Source organism: Trichosurus vulpecula, chromosome 4, assembly GCF_011100635.1.
Source record: "Trichosurus vulpecula isolate mTriVul1 chromosome 4, mTriVul1.pri, whole genome shotgun sequence".
NCBI lineage: Eukaryota > Metazoa > Chordata > Mammalia > Diprotodontia > Phalangeridae > Trichosurus > Trichosurus vulpecula.
The window spans coordinates 78,513,280-78,532,186 of record NC_050576.1 but is presented as its reverse complement, the minus strand read 5'-3'; the positions used below and the strand labels follow the sequence as shown (position 1 = coordinate 78,532,186).

The following is an 18,907-nucleotide window of genomic DNA, read 5'->3' as shown; positions in this document are numbered from 1 at the left end:
ACTATGTTGTGTAAAGCTCTGGTGTTCCATGTAGCAGAAATAGGTATTTTCTGAGAAAATAATGATGCTAGTGATACTTTCATCTCTAAAATATTCCATATGAGATTATTTGTCAAAAAACTTTTACTTTGTGTAGAAAATTATGAAAAAATTATGAAAAAACCCTTTTCCCCTTCATCCATCCCCACTCCAGCCCAGAATTTATGGATTCTATCAACATTTTCCAACATCAAAAGTTTTCTGTATCCAAATAAGGTTGGGAAACCCTGCATTAGGGAACCAGCATGAAAACAGTTCTGAAGAATATATTTTATTCATATGTCCAGTCTGATAGAGGCAATGTGCTATAGTTGCTAGATAGCTGACCTCAAAGCCAGGAAGAACTACATTCACATCCCTTCTCTGATGCATATTATGTGAACTTGGGCAAGTTAGTTAACCTCTCAGTACTCTGGGGTACTCTCAAAGACCAGGCGTTGCAGAGAATGTATTGACCTGCCTTGGTAAAGGGAGTTTTCTCCCCTGAAAGTCCTCTATACTAATAAGATCAGAGGTCCAGTTACTATCCCTATACAGTCTAACATTGAAAATGAGGAAGGGTGAAACAGCTTCACTTTTCTAATAGAAGCCAGTTATTAACTCTTTCCAGCCACAAGATAATTTAATAGACATTGTGGGAAAAAGGGTCAGACCTGTGCCTGAGAAAGATTATTCTAGCCACCTTACTGACTCCCCTGCATTTGATTTTCCCCTACCTTCAATCAATCCAGTAATATCCTTGACCTCTTTATTCAAACTCACCTTCCTCAATGCTTCTGAAGATCTGGAGTTTCTAAAGAAGAGAAATGAGAACAGCTCCCCTTTTTTCAGAGGCAGGAGACTAAAGGCATAGGACACTGTTGAACTTTTTCAGTAAGTTAGTTTTTCTAGACTTTTCTCCCCTTCTTTTTTGTTCTTTGTTATGAGATAGAGGCAGTATGGACTGCATAGTATACAGACAGCTGCCCTCAAAGCTAGGAAGACCTGGATTCAAGTTCTGTCTCTGACATATACTGACTGTATGACACTGGGCAACAGGTGATTTAATGACTCGGTGCTGTAGGCAAAGGGCAGCTAGGTGGCACAGTGGATAGGGCACTGGGCTGGGAATCAGGAAGCCTCATCTTCATGAGTTCAAATCCAACCTGACACTTACTAGCTGTACGTCCGTGGGTAAGTCACTGAACCCTGTTTGCCTCAGTTTCCTCATCTGTAAAATGAGCTGGAGAAGGAAATGCAAAACACTCCAGTGTCGCTACCAAGAAAACCCCATATGGGGTTGTGAAGAATCAGACACGACTGAAAACAACTGAACAACAAATGTTGTAGGCAAATCTCTAAGACTCTAAGTTGAAGAGAAAGTACCAAGGTGTATTGTCAGAGGAAGGTTTCTCATTAGAGAATTCCCTATGACAATAAACGATAAACATTAAGCACCTACTATGTACCAGGCACAGTGCTAAATCTTTCACAAATCCCAAAGAAAAACCAGACCCACCTCCAACATATGTTTTTTAAAAAGTCAGACCTGTTTTTTCTGGGGGGAAGAAAAAGAGGACACACACAACGAAAAAATGAGAGACAATGCTAAAAACCAATACCATTGTCATATTCTGTTGGGCCGCACTATACTCATTTGTTCCATGAATACTGAGCTTGTCATCTGGCCAAACACTCCAGCTGAGCCAATTAAATTTCTAATTACATTCATACTGATGTTTTATTCGGATGACCCAACTCCTATGATTCACAGTGCCGCAGTATAGCCTCAAGGCATGTGGGCTCTTCAAGGAGATGGAGGTTAAATGCTTCTTGAAGCGGAATCACCTGGTTTTTCTTTCTCCATCCTAAGGCTCACGGAGGCCATAAGAATCTGAGTGCTACTTGTAAGCCTCCAAACTGGGGAAATCTGAATGTAAACTGCATCACGGCAGCAATCCAGGGAGAGATTCTATGGGTCCTGGTTCACATCCTCACTGGGCAGGTCTAGCTTTCTCAAATCATGGGATAATAGATATGAAAATGGAAAGGACTTTAAGGGTCTGATCCTCAAATTTTACATAGGAGGAACCAAAGGCCCACGCTACCCCAGGCTGCAGAGGTAGTTAGTAGCAGACTGGGATTCAAACCTTAATCCTCTGACTCTAAAACCATCACACTTTCTACTAGATTACTTCTTCTAGTACAGCACATCCAGGGGTGTAGAGCCCTTAATATGTGACTCTACAACCAGAATGTCATCATTTTCAAATTCTTTCAGGCAACTGACTTGGGCCAGATTCAATCACTGCTATTTTTGACTACTATGGCACCTGAGGCTGAATGCCAGGTATATCCCAGAAATTGATTCAGATCATAGTATGTTATCAAAGCAAAACGGGGGAAGGAGTGGTGTCAAGAAAGGCGGGGCTATGACTGAGACAATGACTAAGGAACTCTGCAGTCATTCTCAAAGGGCTAGTGGCACCCCTAAGGTAGTTGTTGTTCAGTCATTTCAGTCAAATACAGTTCTTTGTGACCCCATTTGGGGTTTTCTTGGCAAAGATACTGAAGTAGTTTGCCAGTTTACAGATAAGGAAACTGAGGCAAAAAAAAGTTAAGTGACTAACAAAGGGTCTCATTAGTGTCTGAGGCCAGATTTGAACTCAGGAATGAGTCTTCCTATCTCCGGGCTCGGCACTCTATTCACTGCACCACCTAGCTACCCAAGTACTAATCTCTCAGAAGCCAACTCTGACAGTGTCTAGGATAGAAGTAGCCAATCAGTCAGTGAACAAGCATTAATTGAGCGCTTACGAAGTGCCAGGCACTGTGCTAAGCTGTAAGGATACAAAGAAAGGAAAAAAATTGGGCCCTTCTCTCAAGGAATAAATTATAGAGTCAGGGTCTGGAACACTGATAATGTGAATATCACTACATCAAAACAACAGGAAGGGGAAGAATCCATGGCCATACGAGGGATGGAAAGGATCGTAAAAGACAAAATAGGGCAATTTTGACTACATAAAATTTAAAAGCTTTTGCACAAACAAAAGAATTGGATAGGGAGGGATGGGGGAAGTATAGGAAGTATGGGGGAAGGGTAGGATTGGAAGTAGGATTATCCTTACAAAGAAGCCAAAATCACATAGTCCATACCTTTGGTGTTGCAATTGCAAGGCAAGCAGCGGTCTCTGTCTCTCTGGCGGTAAAATCCATCCTTGCACTTCTCACAGTGTACACCAGCTGTATTGTCATTACAGTTGAGGCAACGGAGTCCCTTCCCTGTCCTCCTTTGCAGCTCTTGATCGAAGACACACTGCCTGGACTTCCCATTACACTCACAGGCTAAGAAGAGAAAGAAATTCAACAGCATTAAAGACAGACTCCAGGACTAGCTGCCTTTAAACAGTGGAAGAGCCCCATTTCTAGAGGTTCAAACCCATCTCTGGCACCTCCTGCCTGTGTGACCTTGTCGAGTCACTTAAATTCCTTGGGTTTCACTTCCCTCATCTGTGTCATAAAGGGATAGGACTAGCTGAGCCTTCTAAGGTCCCTTCCAATTGTAAGGCTAGGACCTCATGACTTACACTTTCTAATAAAATTTCACCATTAATCCAACTTGGGTCACACCCCTCTTCTCATCATCTCTTTTCCACCATGAAAGGAGCTGTTTTTTATATTTTTGTAGTAAAAGTCCATTTCTTCTTTCTTTGATTTCTTTGGGGGTATCAAAGAGGCAACTGGTGGTGCAATGAATACAGCGCTGTGCCCAGAGTTAGAAAGACTTGAGTTCAAATCCAGCCTCAGACACTTACTAGCTGTGTGACCCTGGCCAGGTCATTTAGCCTCTGTCTGCCTCAGCTTCCTCCACTGGAAAATGGATATAATTATATCTACCTCTCAGGACTGTTGTGAGGATAACAAATGAGATAATATTTGTAAAAGCCTTTAGCACAGTGTTTGGCACATAGTAGGTTTTACATAAATGCTTATTTCCCTATATGCCCAGTAGTGGTATTATTGGTCAAAGGGTAAGCAACATTTTAGTAACTTTTGGGAAATAGTTCCAAATGGCATTCTAAAATAGTGCCAAATAAATTCACAGCTCCTCCAAATGTTAATTAATATTCCCTTTTCCCCATTGTCCCTCCAATATTTGTCATTTTCCTTCTATGTCAACTCATCCAATCTGAAGGATATAATGTCAAACCTCAGTGTTATTTTAACTTGTATTTCTCTAACTATTAGTGATTCACAGCATTTTTTCATGTGGTTATTGATAGCTTGACTCCCTTCTTCAGAAAAACTGCCTACTCATATTCTTTGACCATTTATTACCTGGAGAATGGCTCTTATTTTAAAAAATGTAAATCTATTCCTTATGTATCTTGGAAATGATAACCTTATGAGAGACACTTGCTGAAAAGATTTTTTTTTCCATTTGTCTGTTACCTTTCTAATCTTAACTGTATTGCTTTTGTTTGTGCAAAAACTTTTTTTTTAATTTTAGGTAATCAAATTTTTTCTTTTCTCTTTTGTGATGGTCTCTGTCTTGTTTGGTCATAAACAGAAATAGTTCTAAAATATAATAACTGGACAGGAGGAGCTACTTTCCCCTGGTCAGACATATGGCGTCGGAAAATCACTTTGACAGGTATGATTACAACCCCACTTTCACCCCGACAGAGTACGTCCATTCCCCAGTCAAGGGCACAAGAGTTCACTGGATTTATCCCAAGACCTATATGTCAGTATCTGAATTCTGGTCACTATATATTCATACCTTGCTACAAATTCAATGTTTTTAGTTTAGATGTGGGTGGGAATCTTATCTAATCTATGCTTTATTCAACTCCTCTGGTATATAGGTATTTATTATTATAATAACAATAATAATGCCCAGCCCCTGACCCACAAGGTATTTCTTAGAAAAGACAAGCCACACACAGACCCTCCCATTACCCCACACAGTGATACCTAGGCCCAGATCAAAGTAGCTAGGAAATCTTTTTTCCAAACAATGAAGCAAGGTGTGCAGAATCCCTGAGGGATCACTCCACAAACATGCCCACCCCTCACTGAAACACTCAATTGAACAGGTTAGGACAGGAAGCAGAATGTCATAATCCCCACTCCATCCTACAGAGCAATGAAGGCAGGCAGAAAATGATTCCTGCTTTGGGGCCTAGAGACTAGAAACTACTTCTACCAATGGCTCCAGTCAATTCATACCTGCTTGTCCAGGTCTCTATGCAAATGTCCTATCTGAAAGACCATCTTCCTAGAGTTAGCCATTTTCAAAACGTTTAACGTGATGGCATTTGTATCATAAATCGGGTCCAAATGGATCCTCTTTCTAGTATTCACCACTTAAAAGTAAGTAATATTTTCAAATTGGGATAATGTAACTTCATATGGAATAACTTCAGACAAAGGTAATATCACTTCTTGCTTTTTTGATTCATTCTGGTTTTTTTTTCCATTCATAATAAAATATTCCTTCTGATTAGTAATGCCATTGGCCTCCCTATTTCATTTTGAAAATCTGGTCCCCTGAACTCAGCAAAAGAAAGGAAGCTCAGTGTCAAACCCATACTTCCTTCAAACTTCCCTAATTCTTTTCAGGGCACAAATATCCTTCTAGTCTCCAAGTCCACAACCTTGAAGTCGTCCTTGACTCTTCCTGATGAGAAATAGGTGGTATCCTGGACAGAGTTTTCAAGTTGGAGTTAAAGTGTTGTGTAAACCTTAAAACACTACATAAGACATTTATTGGTTTATTTATTATTATTATTGTTATCCCCTACCACTCACTCCTCATTTCCAATCAATTGTTGTTCAGTTGTTCAGTCCAGTCTGACTCTTCGACCCCATGGACCCAGGCCCCTCTATCTTCCCCTATCTCCCAAAGTCTGTCCAAGCTCATGCTCACTGTTTCCATGACACCATATAGCCATCTCATCCTCTCATCTCATCCCATCCTTCGCTTTTTGCCTTCAGTCTTTCCCAACATCAAGGTCTTTTCCAGTGGGTCAGGTCTTCTCCTTATGTGAACAAAGTATTTAAGCTTCAGTTTCAGTATTTGACCTTCCAGTGAATAGTCTGCAGGAATTTCTTTTAAATATTGACTGATTTGATCTCCTTGCTTCTCCAGCAACACGATTCAAACACATTGATTATGTGGCCTTATAGTTCAACTCTCCCAGCCACACACTGCTCCTGTAAAAACCACAGCTTTGCCTATGTGGACCTTTGCTGGCCTTTGATGTCTGCGCTTCTGACTATGCTGCCCAGATTTGCCCTAGCTTTCCTTCTTGGGAGCAAGCATCTTTTAATTTCACGGCTGCAGTCACCTTCTGAAGTGATGTTTGAGCCCAAGAATATAAAATCCGATACTGCTTGCATTTCTTCTCCCAATTTCTCTTCCAATCAATTGTAGTCTTATAATTTCTAACTCCATTATAATTTTGGCTCCATTCCCTTTCTCCATTCACATAGCTACCACCCTAGTGCAAGCCCTCATTATCTCTCCCTTGGAATATTTCAACAGCCTCCTACTTGGTTCCCCCGCTTTCAGTCTGTCCTCCCTCCAATCCATCGTCCACATAGCTGCCAAATCAATATCCCTAAAACACGGTCCAATCACAACCCACACACACTCACTTAAAAACCATTAGTGGCTCCCCACCAGCACAGCCAGGTGCCACTGGGCCTGGAGTCAGGAAGACAGTTCTAACCCCAGCTCAGACATTTATTAATTGTGTGACCCGGGACAAGTCACTTAGCCTCTGTCTGTTTCAGTTTCTTCACCTATAAAATGAGGATAACAATAACAAGGTTGTCATGCAAATCAAATGAGATAATTGACAAAAATTAATAATTAATAAAATTTATAAGTAGGACCTGGCTCAGAGGAGTCATTTAATAAAGGTTTGTTTCCTTCTTTCCTATTGCCTCTACCAGAAAATTCAAAATCCTCAGCCTGGCATTTGAGATTTTCCACCACACAGTTCTCAGTGATCACTTGAGTCATCTGTTACATTAGTCTCCATCACATTCTCTCTATTTCGGTCAAATGGGCTCACTTTACACCCTGTACCTTCATGCATTTACACAGACTGCCCCCCTAGGTTTGAAAATGCCCTCCTTTCTCACCTCCACCTCTTAGGAGACCTTGCTTCCTTCACAGCACAGCCATCACCTGCATCACCTTCCTAAAGCCTCCCCCACCTCTTCCAGCCCCACACCTCTCTGCCTCTTAAAATGACTTTCTATATATTTTATATTTACCTTTCTATATATGTGTTGTATCCCACCCAATAGTCAGGCAGCAAGACAATAAGCATGTATTAAGTGCCTACTGTGTGCCAGACACTGTGCTAACTGCTAGGAATACAAAGAAAAGATAGACCCTGCTCTCAAGGAGGGCACAGTCTAACAGACACACGAACAACGGTGTATAGGCAAGGTAAAGACAGGATAAATTTTAGCTAATCAACAGAGGAAAGGTGCTAAGATTAAGGAGGATCAGGAAAGGCTTCTCATGGAAGGTGAGATTTTATCTGGGACTTGAAGGAAGCCAGTAGAGTAGAAGCTCCTTGAGGAGAGGGCCTGTTTCTTTTTTCCTTTTTTGTCTTTCTATCCTCCAAACATAGCAGTGGCTTGCTCATAGCATGCATTAAATAAAAATTGTTTCATTGGCTCTTACAAATAAGAGAAATGTCTAACAAGTTTCCATTCTCAGAAGAGCTTGGGTCAGACATGCTCTGATAGAGCAGAAACTATTATTTTGGTAGAGACACAAAAAAGAAATGCTCAAAAGTTGTGCCACCATTGTCCCATCTCCAAATTTCATAGCTTTGGCCTCAGTCTCTCCTTTTAATACCAAAGTATCAATACTCTATGTTCTATTTTGTTACTAAATATTCTCATTTCTTTGTTCAAACGTCTGTCAGGTTCATCCCTTTCTTAACCTTTCCTACTATTTCCATCTTATCACCCTAGTCCAATAAAAAAACCAGTGTGACTATGTACATACTCTCCTCTACTCTTGAATCTCTTGATCCCTTGTCCCATCACTTAGCACAACCAGGGATTATATCTTCTACCTGCCTTCTTCGTTCCTACTCAGACACTGCTTAATAAAATTATAGGAAATTATAAAGTTTTGCTGGCTGGGTACACTACAAATTTATCCTATACAATTTCAGCTGGATCCTCCTTTGAGTTTCAATCTCTCCAGTGAATAGAGAGAAAAGGATCTATATGAGAAATGTTTTGAATGTAGAAATGACAAGGTTTGGCAATGGATTGGATACGTGGGGTGAGTGAGAATGGAGAGTTAAGGATGATAGTGAGGTTTCAAGCCTGGGTGACTAGGATCAATAGTAACAGAGAAGTTTTAGAGGAAAGATAACGAGTTCTGTCTTGTCAATGTTGAGTTTGAGATGGCTATGGGACATTTAGTTCAAAAGCATGTGGTGATTCAGGACTAGAGTTCAGAAGAGAGATTAAGACTGCAGAGGCAGATCTGAACATCTTCTGCAACATATGCTAATTGAATCTGTGGGAGCTGAAAAGATCACCAAGTGAGATGTATAGAGGGGAACAAGAAGATGGCCTGGGACAGAGACTTGGGGGACATCTAGTAGTTAGTAGATGTGACATAGGGAAGACTCAGCAAAGTAGACGTCAGATCTATAGGAGGAGACCCAGGAGAGAACAGTGTCATGGAAACTCAGTGAGGAGAAAACACCCAGAAGGAGAGAGGGATCAACAGCACCAAATGAGGTCTAAAGACAAGAAGGACGAGGATAGAGAGGAGCGATATTAGATTTATCAATTAAGAGACTACTCTTAACTTTGGAGAGAACAGTTTAAGTCGAGAGATGAGTTCAGGAGCCAGAATGTGGATGATTTAGGAGAGAGTAAAAGAAGAGGGAGTAGAAGTGCTGAGTGTAACTGACTTTCTAAAAATTAAAAAAAAAAACGAGGAGAGGAGAGATACGAGATGATAACTGGTGGTTAAAAACCCCATGATTGAGTGAGGGTGTTTTTTTAAAGGGGGCAACACAGGCATATTCACAGGCAGCAGAGAAGGAATCAGTGGCTAAGAAGAGATTGAAGAAAAAAAGAGAGTAGGGATAACAGTGAGGACAAGCTTGAAAAAACAGGAGGGAACGCGATCAAGGGTCCACACAGAGGGGTTGGCCTTGGCAAAGAAAAAGCACAGAAAAGATTAGATCCTATAAAGGAATATATATATATATAATAGGGGAAGACATCAATGATGACAGAGAGGGGAAAAGAATAAATATTATTACATTGAATAGATTTTGTTTTTTGGTGAAATAGAGGTGAGGTCCTTAGTAGAGAGGGTAGGATCAAGGGGGTGTCATGGGAGGCCTGGGGATAGATAAGAAGGTTTGGAACAGCTACCATTCAGGAAGTAGAATTATTTCCTAGCCTCAATGATGGCCCAGGTCAGATTTGATACAATCTGACCTGTCTTGACACAATCTTCAATCCCAAAGCACTTATTATTATTTTTGTCTACAAAAATTCATGATTCCTTTCCTAATCAACCTTATTCCTGCTTACTCCCCTCCCCCACATCTTATGGGTGCCTCCCTCCACAAATTACATTGAACAGATTTTGAACATACTTAGATGTATACATGTGGGTTTTTTCCTATAGAATGTAATTTCCTTGAGGTCAGTGACTATTTCATTTTTGTCTTTGCACCCCTAGTACACATAGATGCTTAACAAATGCTTATTAATTGATATAACATAATAATGTGGAATTTCCCATTCTGAATAATGCCAACAAGCACAGAAAAAAAATGATCTGTGTGTTGAGTAGAAAAAAAATTAAGTAACATGCCTAAATTCTATTTCTTATGTATTTCTTGGGTGTTGACTTAAGTGAATAAAAAAGGCCAACGGTTCAGAAATGGGGTATTTTTTCCGAATGCATTCTCTTCTCATGTCAAGGGAAGTTTTGGTTTATGAGTGGAAACTTGGCTGATACAAAACTGACTCTGGGAAGAACACAGCAAGCACCTGTACATACAGGACTCACCTGGAAGTTTAGGGCCTCCCCCTCCCCTTGAAATCTCCCCAGCCCAACACAAAGTTTTCATTGTTTCTGTAGGGATAGCATTCAGTGGGAGAGCTCTCTTTCCACATAGGTTTATGTTAGGTTTGGGGTGGGAGGGGTGGTGAGAGGGAAATTGACATTTTTCAACAGAGAAGTCTAAGGGGACTTGGTAAAGATATTAGGCAGATGCTTCCAGCAGCTATAATCAGCGTTGCAGAGAGAGAGGAGTGAGGACCCATCCATGTATGAGGCTGGAGCTAGGACACCATGTTCTGTTGGGGGAAGGGAAACCATGAGATAAGCTTGTATTTATCTGGCAGGCTTGGCAGGTAGGGCACTTGGCCAGTTTGCAGGACTATCTCAGACGTTTGGAATTCAAATGTCATGTTTGAACCTGACAACGTGTGTGTGCCGGCTAAAGATTACATGGAACGCTTGCTTAGTACACTACCACTTTCTTAGGTTAATATAAGAGAAGCAGCCACGTCATGCTGTGGTTTGCCTGTAATCTTCCTGAAAGATGAATCGAAGCATGAAATCATTTGAGGGGACAAAACACATTTCTCCTTATTTAGAAGGGAGATGGGCTGCCTAACCTTCCTGAAATAATCCTTGGTCCTCCCACTCCTATCTGAGATACAGAAGCTGCCTCTCTTGTCTTCTACTTCAGTTCTCACAAAATCATGGTTGGAGTCATCCCATGGCATCTTGATACTTTTGCCAGGCTTCCTGGCCCTTGCCCCTTTCAGCTTTCTCTTGATTCATTAATTCCCCTGATTCCTTTAGGCATCAGGAGGAAAGAGAGACACAACAGATGGTACAATGAGGTAGCAGAACAATTTGTCCAGAAGGAGTGGCCCTAATGATTAGAGATATTTATCTTTTCTTACCTGGAATTTTCCAGTGCTAAATCATTTTGGAAGGAAATTTTCTCCTTTCTTTGATTAAGCAACTTTTTCAGTTACCTTGGTGATCTGAAAAACAGGTGCTGAAAGCTCTCTAATTTAACCTGATCTTTAATTCTAAGATCAGAGGTGTAAGCAAATGTGTCTTGCCCCTCCTTTGCATAGTATGGTGGAAATCGTACTAACTCTGGAGTGAGAGGACTCTCGCCTAACACTTCTCATCTAAGTGACCTTGACCATTGAACTTCAGCTGTCTCAGCTGTAAAATGAAAGTAAGGAACTTGATGGTCTCCGAGGTCCCTTCCAGCTCTATATCAATGATCCATTTAACCAATTTGATCAACTTTATTAAAAATACATTTTCACTTCCACATCTTATTCAGAGTCAGAATCATGGGTGGCTGAGGCTGCTTTGGATGTTGGCTACCAAACTATCAGGTGAATTCCAGAACAGGAACTCTATTTTACTAATCAAAGAAACCAACCTGGTTTAGCTATCTAATCCCAGGTGGAATTCTAAGTGGCAGAAAATGGGAAATATTATCTTTTAGCACTAAGCTGATTGAAGGCATTGAGAAAGGACAAAATAAAGCACTTTCATTTTTAATCTGGTTGTTGTTGAAAGGGAGCCTCCAGTTTTTAGTACGCTGTTTCTGAGCAAGTTCTTATACTTCCTCATGGCTGTGTTCAGGGGAGAGTGGAGTCGGTCCCCATTATTATAGTCACCTCCTCCCTTCTCCCACCAGCCCAGTCAAAGGGGGTAGGAGAAGGAAGGAGAAAGTCTCTTAGTGCTGGGGGTGGGAGTGGAAAGAGAGGCAGAAAGGAAGGAAATAAGCATTTATTAAGCATCTACTATGTGTGAAGCACTGTTTTTTAAATATTATCTCAGTTGATCCACACTACAATTTGGTGATGTAAGTGCTATTAAGTTACTTGCCCCGCTAATAAGTATCTGAGGATGATTGGAACTAAGGTCTACCTGTCTTGAAGTTCAACACTCTATCCACTGTACCACCTGGATGCTTGGGGAATGTAGACCACATTGACTAATGTGGCCCAGGGAGGTGGCCGGGAAGGGAGATAAAGAAACATCTCCCTTTTCCTTACACTCAGTGTCACTGAATCATAAAACCTCAGAAGGGGCCTCAGATATCATCTAGCCCTAATCTTACCCAACCAAGAACCTTTGCCACAAGTGGTCATTCAATGTACCTACAATGAGAGAGAGTCCCTCTATTGACTAATATAAAGACAAAGCATATTTTGTCTTTAAAATGTTTAATAAAACATGTTCTAAAATAATTAAAACAAACAAAAATGTTACCACTATAAGGCATATATCTTCCCAACCCCTATTATTATAGAGGGTACCACCATCTTTAAAGTCACCCAGGCTCACAATGTAGGGGTCATAGTCAACTCCTCACTCTCTCTCTCAATACCCATATTTTATCTGCCAAAGCTTGCCAGTTTTATCTCTATAACATTTCTCTCCTTCTCTCTTCAAACACTGCAGCCACTCTGGCACAGAATCTTATTACCTCATGACTATTGACAGCTCCCTGGTTGGTCTTCCTGTCACAAGTCTCTCCCCGCTCCATCCATCCTTCATTCAGGTGCCAAACTGATTCTCCTAAAGTGCAGGTCTGACCGTGCACTTAGGTCTCCCTCCTATTTAATAAACTTCAGTGCCCCCCTATTACCTCCAGGATCACATATAAAATCCTATGGCTTTTAAAACCCTTCATAACCTGGCCCCTACCTAACTTCCTAGTTTTCTTATACCTTATGTCCTACCATGTATTCTTTGATCCACTGACATTGGACTCCTTTCATTTCCTGAAGTAATATACTCCATCTCCCAACTCCAGAAATTTTCACTGGTTGTCTCTCATGCCTAGAATGTTCTCCCTTATCTCCACGTCATGAGATCCTTTGAGCCCCAACCAAAATCTAACCTTCCACAGGAATCCTTTCCCAATCCCTCTCAATTCTAGGACCTTCTTTCTATCAGTTACCTCCAATTTATCCTGTATATAGCTTTTTTGGACATATTTGTTTGCATGTTGTCTCTCCCATTAGACTGAACTCCTTGATAGCAATTAATCAATAAACATTTATTAGGCATTTACGCTGGGCAGCTAGGTGGTCCAGTGGATAGAGCGCCAGGCCTGAAATCAGGAAGATTCATCTTACTGAGTTCAAATCTGGCCTCAGACACTTGCTAGCTGTGTGACCCTGGGCAAGTCACTTAACCCTGTTGGCCTCAGTTCCTCATCTGTAAAATGAGCTGAAGAAGGAAATGACGAACCACTCCAGTATCATCATCATTATGATGAACAACAGCAATGAACAATTTTACCGTGCTAAGTGCTGGGTTTACAAAAAGGGGGTAAAAGACAATCTCTGCCCTCAGGGAGCTTACAACCTATCCAGGACTAGTTTGGGGCTTTCTTTGGATCCACAGCACTTAGCCTGGGACACAGTAGGTGCTTAATAAATATTTGTTGACTGACTGAATGTATAACTGTACACACACACACATACGCATACTCACGCGCGCGCACACACACACACACTCACTCACACACCACATACACACCTACAACTAGACTCTTCTGACTACAGAAACAGATTTCTGTTTCCTGTGGAATTTCTACACGATGGGGGGAAATGAGTAGCTAAGTAAAGAAGACATCTGACTAAGCATTCAAGGAATAGGTACACAAAGGGTGAAATTTATAGATGGCTTAGAGCAGTTCATATCATGTACCATTTGAAAAGCAATTGGAATCCGATGGCTTTCTTAGAGGGGAAGAAGCAGTTTTTGTTGTTCAGTCATGTCCGACTCGTCATGGATCCATTTGGAGTCTTCTTGGCAAAGATACTGGAATGGCTTTCCATTTCCTTCTCCAGCTCATTTTACAGATGAGGAACTTGAGAGCAACAGGGTTAAGTGACTTGCCCAGGGACAGAGCCAGTAAGGATCTGAAGCCAAATTTGAACTCAGGAAGATGAGTCTTTGTGACTCCAAACTCAGCACTCTATCCACTGTGCCACCTAACTGCCCTAGGAAGAAGTTTACAGGGGGGGAATTTAGGTGTTATAAAAATTTTTTAAATCAATAAACAGTTTTTTAATTGGAATAAAGGAGAGTCAGAATTCCATACCATTTGGAAGTGACAAATGATATAGAGATTAAGAGGAGAGATACTTGTTAATGAAGAACATAAAGAGGGGAGGGGCTTGATTTTTACTTCATCTTCATTTTAGTGTTTTTAAGTTTGAAAAAGAAAATTTTGTACAAAAAAAAATCAAATCAGGATGTATTCGCAGATGTGTTTTTTTAAACAAAAAACTTGTAATAAACAATTCACCTCTTCCCTAATCATTTTTGACATTTTACCAACCAAACAAATCTTTCTCCTTAAGCATTTTCTAACTCTCTGGTACCATATATTTCAAGGACGATGATGGTTTCCACTTTGAAAGTAGACAGATCATGAATAATGAATTGAGTTTTTACTGTCACTAAAAAATTTGCAAATATGCAGGTTGTGATGGTTTTTTTAAAAAATGTGTTGGGGAAGGTGTGTGTGATGTGCGATTTCTAAGGATTATGGGAGACAGGATGACTGTACTCTAGACATGCTTCCTTTCTCCCCCCTGGCATCTATACTTTGTACCTTTACTGGTATCTCTTATATCTGTACTGTCCCACACTAGGAATACATAACCTATGCTTTACTCAATCAGGTCGCTCGGCCAATTCCTGACATCTCCCTGCCCATGACCCACCCAGAGGTGGGAAACCAATCGGGTAGACCAGAGCAAGATAACTAGGCAGTAAAGTAGATAGAGACCTAGGCTTGGACCTAGGTCCAATGATGTAAGTTTAAATTCACTTAACCTCTCCCAAACTCAGTTTCTACCTCTGTAAAAATGAGGGTTGCATTTGATGTCTTCTAAGGTCCCTTCCAAATCTAAATCTATGATGCAGCGATCACTCTGGAACCTGCGGTCATCACCTGCATCACTGAGTAGCCTTGATACGTAGAGGGCACAACCCAAGTATCCACAAAATACCAAATAAAGAATGATGAGCTCTTGCCATAACCTGAGTGTGCCAAGTCCTGGAGGGCAGCCTCTCACAGGCTCCTGAACCCCCTTCCTCCTTCTGCTGTGACCTACAGATCATCACACCTGAGGCCCAGCAAACAAAGGACCTATCCCCTTTTCTCCAGTGACTGAGAGCCAGAGGAATACTTTGCCTTAAACACCACTTCCCTTCTGGGCCTCCTTCCTAATCCCATTCCCATACCTCCACGTGTCTGTAGTCAGATCTTATGTTTTCCTTTAATTAACAAATTAAAAATGAATTAAAATGCACCAGTAATCAAGGCCTTTTGCTTCTGGCTTTACAAGTCAGAGACTGCCACTTTTGTGACGGACTAGAAGTCTCTACAGTTGCCACAGAAGACTGGGACACATATTGGTGAGTGTAGCCAGCTAAACTGCCAGTTGTTTGAACATAGGAAGGGATATCTCAAGTCAAAGCAACAAGTCAACAAGCAGTCAGCACCTACTATGTACCAGCCAGGGCAGCTAGGTGGTACAATGGAATGCCTGGCCTGGACTCAGAAAGACTCATCTTCCTACATTCAAATCTGGCCTCAGACACTTATTAGCTAGGTGACCCTAGACAAGTCACTTAACATTGTTTGCCTCAATTTTATCATCTGTAAAATGAGTTGGAGAAGGAAAAGGCAATCCACTCTAGTATCCTTGCCAAGGAAACCCCAAATGGGGTCACAAAGATGGATAAGGCTAAAACAACTCGGCAAAGGTGGCAGGCATTACACTAAGTTCTAAGCTAAGCAAAAAGCAGTCCCTGCTCTCAAAGAGTTCACAGTCTAATGAGGGAAGACAACGTGCAAACAACTATGCACAAACAAGAGAGACAGAGGGTAAATTGGAGACTCTTTCAAAGGGAAGGCACTGTAACTAAGGAGGACTGGGAAAGGTTTCTTGCAAAAGGTGAAAATTTAGCTGAGACTTGAAAGAAGCCAGGAGGTGGAGATGCGGAGAGAGAGACTTCCAGGCATGGGGGGCAGCCAGAAAAAATGCAGAGTCTGTCATGTGTGAGAAACAGCAAGGAGGCCAGTGTCACTGGATCAGAGAGTATGTAGGAGGATGTGAAGTGTAAGAAGAGCAGAGAGGTGAGGAGAGAGAGGCAGGTTAGGACGAACTGTAAAAGCCAAAGAGAAGATTATATATTTGCACCTGGACAGAACTGAGAACCACTGGAGTTTATTGAGTAGAGGGTGACCTGGTAAGTTCATTTGAATGCCTATAGATACTGTCACTTAGGGTATAATAAATACGTAACAAGGGAGTCTGGGGATCATATTAAAAATAAACTAGGCAGCCATCTGAAAGGGATGGTTCCAAACAGCACTGCCTACAGGCAATGCGCTAGGAAGCTATCATTGAGCTATGCATGTCTATAAATAGATACAATGAAGAATTTTAAAAAGTGGTATTTGAACTTAGTATCTCCGACCAGGAAGTGAGAGTAAGCAAGAGGAATACACCTTAGGTACACGGGCCTGCTCCTGCTACAATGTGTTTCTCCCATTTCTGCTTCTGGTTGAAGAATAGCTCCATGTCTTCAAATTCTGAGACCCTTCTGGCCCAGAAGCAGAAATGGGAGTGACTTGAAACTGAAGCAGGTATGTACAAAGCTTACCTCACGGGGAACTGAGGCTGCTACATCAGCTGTCAAACTGGCTAGGGCCTGAAACATACCAGGACACATAAAATACAGCTCTGATCATGTCAAAAGAAAAAATAATTTTAACTCCTAGGCATGGCACACAAGGCCGTGTATGATCTGGCCCTATTTTACCAGTGAAATCTAGAGTGAAGAGGGCTGGCTTCGGAATTAGAACTCCTAGGTGAAAATCCAAGCCTTGCTACTTAATAGAAAGACCAGCATTTAAGAATACCTTGAAGGACCAACAAATTTTTTTGTTAATTGACATTCTTGGTCATTCTAGTGTTAAATTAATTAACTAAATTAGTGTTAGATTAAATTATTGTATATTTGCTTAACTGTGCATCCCATCAGTAGAATATAATCTCCTTGAGGACAGGGACAATTTCATTTTTGTCATTGTTTCTGCTAAGCCTAGCACAGTGCCTTCTTTGTATATGTTAAGTCCTTAATAAATATTTGTTGAAATGAATGTCATCCTCCCTACTGGACTGTATACTTCTTAAGGACAATGCACTGATCTTGAAACACATATCACCGTCCCTCAATTGCTCATTATGGACTGAGTCACCTGGTCTATTTTAGGGATGGTTGTTCCTTCCCCACACACCTGAGCAAACAAGGGAGGAGACATGATCATTTGTGGTCATTCTCTGGTCAACATCCTCCATCACGAAGCAGGTTTCATGCTTGACATTAACCCTTTATATTTTGAGCTCTTCAAAAACACTCTTTTTGGTTGGCAAGGGGGAAGAGTTCTTTAGAAGGTCACTATGTTAATTCTACAAAAGTGTCTGAATAACTGAGGCTTTAATGCCCTAGCTTTAGACAAAGTCAGTTTTCTTTAGCTGGATCAACATCTTGTGAAAACTTGAAAATGGATTAAAATACAATTTTACATAACCGCTAGGAATAAGCAGAGAAGACATTACTATAGTGAGATTCTCCTCCTGGCTCTGAATCAAAAGAGGGGTTGCCAGAATTCTTGCTCCAGAATTTCTAGATCACTACTCCACCATTCAACAGCCTTTCCTCTTAAAGATGTTTATGCCATCTGTCAGGGCTGCTCCACTCAACCAACTAGCCAATAAGCATACATTAAGCTCCTGCCATGTGCCAGGTACTGTGCTAGGTTTTGGAGATACAAAGATAAAATGAAATAAGCCCTGCCCTCAAGGAGCTTATATTCTATATTCCAGCCAGCTGGTCTATTTGCCATTCCCCAAACTCACTCCAGACTTTCTTATTGTTTCTCTGCCCATGCTACTCTTTTTACCATGAGTAGTCAACCCTTCCTTCCCCCCTGCCCCGCCCCATCCAGTTTCTGCCAGTCAAAGCCTATACATCCTAAGTGGCCTAGTTAAAATGTCATCTTCTCCAGAAAACCATCTCTATTCCCCTGCTCTGAAGGAATCTCTGCCTCATTTGCACTAGCAGAACACCTTGTACCTTCTTTAGGAACTCACCCTCCACTAAAGCCGTACACCATAGGATGGAGATGATCTGAGGTTCTCAAAGGCAGTACCAGCAGAGCAAAACCACTACCAAAGCCTATTAAGTTGAAAAACTTTGAGTACAGATTTGGTGGAGAGACTGCCCCAGCTAAATTCAAAAAAGTTCATTACTAGAAAGGTTGACTTCCAGGTGATTTTTTTCCCCAAAAAAACTATGCAAGGATATGGAAATGGGAAATGGAGTGCCTTTTGTGCAGAACAGCAAATAAGGCAGTAGGGTTGAATACCAGAGGACAGGAGGGAGGGAAGGAAACTAGAAAGGCATGGAGAGTCCAAGACCATGGCTGGTCATCAGGCCCAGGGACTGGACATCTTCCCTGCTGTACCTCCCACTCAATAACAGCCACTAGTCCAGGAACAAAGACCATCTTGAGATAATCTATTCAGCATTACAGTGAGACCTCGGACTATACTGACCTTCTCAATGTGGCCTCGATCTTCCTATAACCAACATGACCTCAGGGCTTCTGAGTTTCTTTTGAATGCCAGGCAGAGGGATGGGACCAAGGACTGGAAATATATCTGTTCTTCCATAAAGTACTTTCCTTTCCACCTCTTTCTCTGGGAGTGATCTCAGATTAACTTTACC

At 41.3% G+C, this 18,907-nt stretch overlaps 1 protein-coding gene across 1 annotated transcript in view; it reads right to left on the bottom strand.

The window, feature by feature from the left end:
* The window catches only part of LAMC2 (laminin subunit gamma 2), a 71,682-nt gene that overhangs the window by 42,515 nt on the left and 10,260 nt on the right, over nt 1-18,907 (bottom strand). Inside the window, exon 2 of the mRNA XM_036756809.1 lies at nt 3,178-3,366. Coding sequence (XP_036612704.1) covers nt 3,178-3,366 — 189 coding nt within the window. The remainder of the gene's footprint in view (nt 1-3,177; nt 3,367-18,907) is intronic.